At 36.8% G+C, this 6072-nt stretch overlaps 1 protein-coding gene across 1 annotated transcript; it reads right to left on the minus strand.

The window, feature by feature from the left end:
* Positions 1 to 847: 847 nt before the first annotated feature.
* LOC121235232 (7-dehydrocholesterol reductase-like) lies at positions 848 to 2092 on the minus strand. Its single transcript, XM_041131547.1, has 3 exons — positions 1958 to 2092; positions 1217 to 1342; positions 848 to 1081 (listed from the first exon to the last, which is right to left on the minus strand). Exons 1-3 carry the CDS (start codon positions 2063 to 2065, stop codon positions 1013 to 1015), a joined length of 303 nt encoding a protein of 100 aa, XP_040987481.1. The 5' UTR covers positions 2066 to 2092; the 3' UTR covers positions 848 to 1012.
* Between the last annotated feature and the right edge of the window lie 3980 nt (positions 2093 to 6072).

Here is a 6072-nt window from a genome sequence, read left to right on the forward strand (position 1 = left end):
AGATGAGATAATATGATATGAGATGGAAGCATCTCTCTATCCAAACTAGACCTTGTAGTCGACCAAAAATTTAAAAAGAGTCAGAAAACAAAAGAGATGAGATGAGGCCTAAAACAAACGAGGCTTGAAAACAGATGAGATGAGACGAGTTTAAGAGATTTTCCCAATTTTTCCTACAATTTTCTTGTATATCAATCGTGAATCAATCAATGTATGATTCTTTACCACCAGAATGTCGTCAACCTCAAAAGAGTCGAAACACATGCTACTGCTATTGCCAGTTTCGCCCATAAATACAAACGCAATCCGGGCCAAACTATAAATACTCCAAGCCGAAAAAAAAAAAACAAAAACAAAAGAAAAACACAACTTGCTCCGACCCTCCAAGCCGCAGCCAATTCCAAACAAACCCATTCACTCCCTGGCCCCTCAACCCAAGCAAAATATAAAGAGAATTACCATCTCCCCACTCTCCAACAACAAGCACGGTGTTAGTTGCGCAGTAGATCGGGTGATGTGCATTTCAAGTGTGGTAGTACTGGCACTGTAGGTTGCTACATGCTACCTCAATAGTGACAATCAATGCAGTAGTTAGTGTTAGGTGTTTTGGAAAAGGCGGAGGGGATAAACAAGTTTCAAACACGGCAATAACGGAGTCTATCAACATGCTACAAATCAAAAGTTTCGATCACAAAGCAATACCAGAGTTTACCAATGTAAATATCATCCTCAAGTCACCCACGATACAAAAAGCCGATAAGAACAATTCGGTCAAGTACATCAAATAGAAACAAGGTTTTCCATACCTGCAAGCAAGACATTGTAAGAATTCTTAAAAATTCACTAATCAAACATGGCCCTAAGATTTAGAAATTTTGGCCTTATCCAACTGCATCTCTCCCATGTTACTAGGACCAACTTAAAGGTGACTTCAACCCCTTAGGAATAGGGGACAAGGAAATAGCAACCCTACAGCCACAAATAAGAGTTGATATAAAGGAAAATTGTAAACTCACCATCCAGATGTTAAAAGAAGAATGTTTTTTGTTTCCCCAGATGTGGTAGTGTATGAGGCCACTATCTGTAAAGCATGTCAATTAAATTATATCTTTTATCCGCAGATTATGGTAAAAATTGCCTGTCCGCCGGCAAAAGATATCGCAAGAAGAAGTGTACATAGTTATGAAATCATGTGGTAAGTGCAAAAAATCAGCACCTTTGAAGGAGCTTTTCCCCAAACTAAGCATTTGTCATTTGTTCTACGAAATTCTTGCCTCTGCCTGTCACAATCATAGTTGATATATATGCACAGAATGCCTGCCACTAGTATATAAATTGCAAGCTGAAACAAGAGATGGACACTGTCAGAAAGGGGCAAAGAAGAAAGGGATGATAAAAACTAAATTGAGAAATTTGTTGACATAAAAAATCAACTGCTTAAGCTCATCCAATCGGGCACTTTAGCAAAGGCTTAATACATTTTATGCTGGTACATACCCATTTAGCCCACCCAAATAAGCAGGGATTAAGGCTCCCTTGAGCTCAGTGGAGTTACTTTCCCTAGTTTAAAGCTTATATAAAAAATTTCTCAGATTCCAAAAATATGATTTCAGGAAAAAAATTGTTATACTTCAATACTTTTGAAGTAATTCTGTCAATTCATACAAAGTTTTCCTCATCCAACCTTCACCCCATTTCTCTAGAACGGCCTAGGTAGCGAAGTGTTCATCACATTGATGAACCAAACTGCATTGAAAATGCATAAAATGTAGAGTGCAGGAAAAGTACAAATGTAATTTTGGCAAACAGGAAAGGTATGCGGTTGAAAAAGTGAAATTGTACCTAATCAGAATTTGAACATGCCTTATATCAAAATGCCAAAATAATATAACATACAGACACGTTGCACAATTCCTATATTTTGGCCAAACCACTGAAAAGAGGATATATGATATACCTGAGTTCCAAGGTTTACAGGATGGTTGACAAGGTACATGCCTGGAGAAGTATAGACAAATGGAACCCATACCAAGCATCCCCACCAAATATAAAAACCAGCTGCCATAGACAGAAGTAATATGAACACTAAAAAGCTAAGCAACACCAGAAGCAGTATGAACATATATGCACAAAGAAGAAGACGAGATAAAAACTACTATAGATAAGTCTTTAAGTTTCTGAGGGTGCACAAGAGGGTAAAGGATTCTGTTCCAACTCCTGATCATGTAGGGCTATTGATGTGGCTTCCCTGGTTGGAAATAAACAACAGAAAATGAAAGCAAATAAAGGCAGTAATTCCAAAGCCAAACCTAATATCCAAAGAATATTAGAGAGAAAATCTGAACCAAGTATATCCTCTATCACCAAACCAAAGAACCATATTTTGGGATACGATTTGTGCTGAAAATCTGGGTTCTCATAAATGATATTACAATAATCTTTTTCTTTTTATAAAGATCTTCATTCAATAAGCTTCAAAAAATTACGTCATAGCATTGACAGCCACTTGCAGCCTTACGAATCAGGAACAGTATCCTACCACAACAACGCATCACCCACTCATTTTGAATGCCTAGCAAGTTTATGACAACATTACTGTCTCCACCCACAGAAATAACCTAAGCCCCTTGGTAAAACTTGAATGCCACTAGACATTTCCAGTGGCCAATAAATTTGGAGGAATTTACCAACTGCACCATCCTCAAATAATCACTTTCTAAAATAAGATCTCAAATTCCCCATGTTAGGAATCATTTGAAGCCCTCTCATCATTGCGATACCTTCAATATCATCTGGCATCATGCACTTCATGTTCATTATTTCACATTGTCATAAAAGTATTACCATTTCCATCCCAAAAAATGGCTCCATTTCCAGACTAATGAATATCCCTAAAGCTGCATTCATCTTACACATACCACGTGGGCTGGCTTAGGGTTTCTTTTTTTTTTTTTTTTAAGAATGTTGAAGCCGAGGCATCTAATCTCTTTGAACTCCCAAGAAATCAATAAGCATAGCCACAGCCGCTTTCTCATAATTCCTTTGTAGATGAACATATTTCTTCTATACCAAAGCCCACACCCCCAAATGCAAGCTACCAATCCGAAGCTAGAGTGAGCTCCTTTGATCAAATTTAATTTCCAGAAGATGCTTTGACCAACCTTGATGCACACCAGGGCAAAGGCATAAAGCGTGTGAACTGTCCTCAACCAACATTCCACAAAGGTCCCTAAATCATTTCAGAAAAACCTTCCTTCTTGCCACATTTTGTTTATTAGCCAGGATATCAATCTTGCGCCAAGAAATTTTTTTAATCCAATTAGGAAGTTGTAAAGGACATAATATTGTCAAAACTTTCTTCATTCTCCAGAATTTGAGCTTTCCCCACTCTCCCAAGATCTCCTCAATTCAGTAGCTACCAAATAAGCACTTTCGACGCTGAAGTCTTCCAATTTTTATTGGTCCCAAACCAATGTTATCCCTCGGCATGGAGGGTTACCACTATTTTCAGAATGCACTTGTAATGACCCAATGAATGCCTAACCCACATCTCGACATACTCTAGAAATACCAGTAAAGCTACGTTTGGGTACCAAGAGTACCTCAAATACTCTCACTACTATTCCTTATTTTATTATTACTTTTTACCTATTTTTTTACTATTTATTACTTTTTACCTACTATTTATTATTCTATTATTATTTTTTCACTACTTTTTTATTACTATTCACAAATATTCTCAACACTTTTCAAGTATTCTCACTATCCAAACGTAACCTAAATGTTACGATTAGAGCACCTTGGAATCATAAAAAAAAGGCTTGAAGGTATCCCTCCCAAGCAATGTGGGACCTATACGTAATTCGAGGTATCTCACTTCTAAATATGTTCAATGACGAAAGGGCAGCTTGTGTTTCTCATAAGAGCAACAGTGGCACTTGAGAGAGGAAGCGGGTGAGAATTGAGAAGAATGGACCTTCGGATTTCAGTTCGGTTTCTTATCCTATGCGGCGCGGGAATACAAGAGTAACATGTGAATTATTTACGTATCGTCAACTTAATGGTGGATGTAAAAAGGGAAAGAGCACCACATCCGGATTGAAGGTTTTCTCTACGTATATACGCAGCTAAGTATTTCGATAAGGATTAGTAAAGATGATTTTTTTTTTGCACTATCATCATAGACTGTCATGCCCTAAGAGACACCCCCAAGCCACATCTAAGCCTATTTTTTAAAATGACTAATCAATGATATAATTGGAGTTCCATTGGAAATCATTATAAAGAGCAAGAACTTTTCCTTTCCAATAAATGTGGGTTCCCATACACTACCTACCTTTTTTACTCAGCATGAGGTATCACAATCTCTCCCCCTTTAATTCCCGATGTTCTCGTCAAGCTAGTCCATCATAGGTGGTTTAGCTCAAGTTCCATATTTCTGCTTGGGATAAGCTCTAATACCATATGTAAAGCCAAAGGGCGGCCCAAGCCACATTTGGGCCTATACTCCAAAATGACTAATCAATGATATAATTGGAGTCTTATTGAAACCATTATAAAGAGCAAGAATTTTTTCTTCTCAAGCAATGTGGGATCCCATATAATCTATGTATTTTAGGTATATAGTTAATATGTTACATTAAATTTGACAGATTTTAGGTTAGTATGTGTTACAAGTAGGCCTACTACTCTCCCTATGCAGGCAGGTAGCATAATTGTTAGGCAAGCGGATTGGCCTATGGGCCGTCTGACCACTATGGGCCTCAATGGGCCATTGGCCCATTGAGCCCATAACTTGTTTTTAAAGGCCATAATGGTTTTTTTAATCTCTGTGGACCAAAAATGGCTTTCAGCTCTTATCTAGCAAAATAAATATATTATTTTTCAATCTAAACTATATATACCTAATTCTATATCTAAATTATTGGAAATTAATCTAAAACTATTACAAATAGTTTGAGTAATCTAAGAATAATAAATCTATTACAAATAGTCCCTCCAAGGCTCCAAGAGTCCAAGATCCAATAAGTTAATAACCATAGAAAACCTGAAAAAAAAAGCATAAAAAATATGGATGAAAATGAGAATATGATGTCTCAAAATAAAAGAACTTGAATTAGAAATTGGGGAAGATAAATATAAGGAATGAACTAACAAACCATGTGTTGATCAAAGTGTGCCTGAAGTAGATGAAGATTGAGCCTCTCTTCCTAAATTCGAGCCTACATCAATTGGAATCAAAATTAATTTTTTTTTTATAAGAAACTTGAAACAATTTATAACAAAGAATGAATTAAGAGTAATTATTGCCTACATCTTGATCATCCTTCTCGTAGCTCTCCACAAAGTCTATGACCTCCCAAATCTCAATTGGCTTCCCTTTAGCCGATTCTAAGTGTAAATCAAAGCCTCTACAGTGCTATGAGACAATATACTCCTAAATGGATCCATTATGCGCCTCCAGTACCAAATACAAACTCTAGGGCTACTGCAGAAAAAAAGGATGGCGAAAACACTAAGAGCTATCCCCCCGAAGACAAGATATTTGATGGCGTTTATCTTCCACTAGCCTAAAATATCAAAGTCCTCCGAATATGATGTAACTCCATTGACAAGTATCTCTCCAAGTCCATTTGGCCATCTAAATTCATATTCTATGCATGTGTACCGCCAAACCACAACACTTACACTTTCTTGTCCTCCCAACATCAATAGGAAACAAATGATAGAACCTCGGTATTGACTCCCTTGAATGAGGCAAACTCATCATACAACTTATTGAAGGTGTCTTTAATCCTTAACACAAGTTGATCAGCCCATCCCTTCCCATTAGTACTTGTTAACCTATTCGTCATTCTATCAATCTTGTAGCGTAGGTCAAGAACAATAGTAACATATAGCAAAACGTTGATCTTACTCAAATTTCTCCTATATTTTTCATTCTTAAGGCTCATGTTCAATGCCATAATATATAAAGTAGGATCAACACTTTCACACATTTCATCCAATTACTCGTTTACTTGACAAACTTGTTGACAATATTGATTTGATGTGACTTTGACATCATAAAAA

Source organism: Juglans microcarpa x Juglans regia, chromosome 6D, assembly GCF_004785595.1.
Source record: "Juglans microcarpa x Juglans regia isolate MS1-56 chromosome 6D, Jm3101_v1.0, whole genome shotgun sequence".
Lineage (NCBI taxonomy): Eukaryota > Viridiplantae > Streptophyta > Magnoliopsida > Fagales > Juglandaceae > Juglans > Juglans microcarpa x Juglans regia.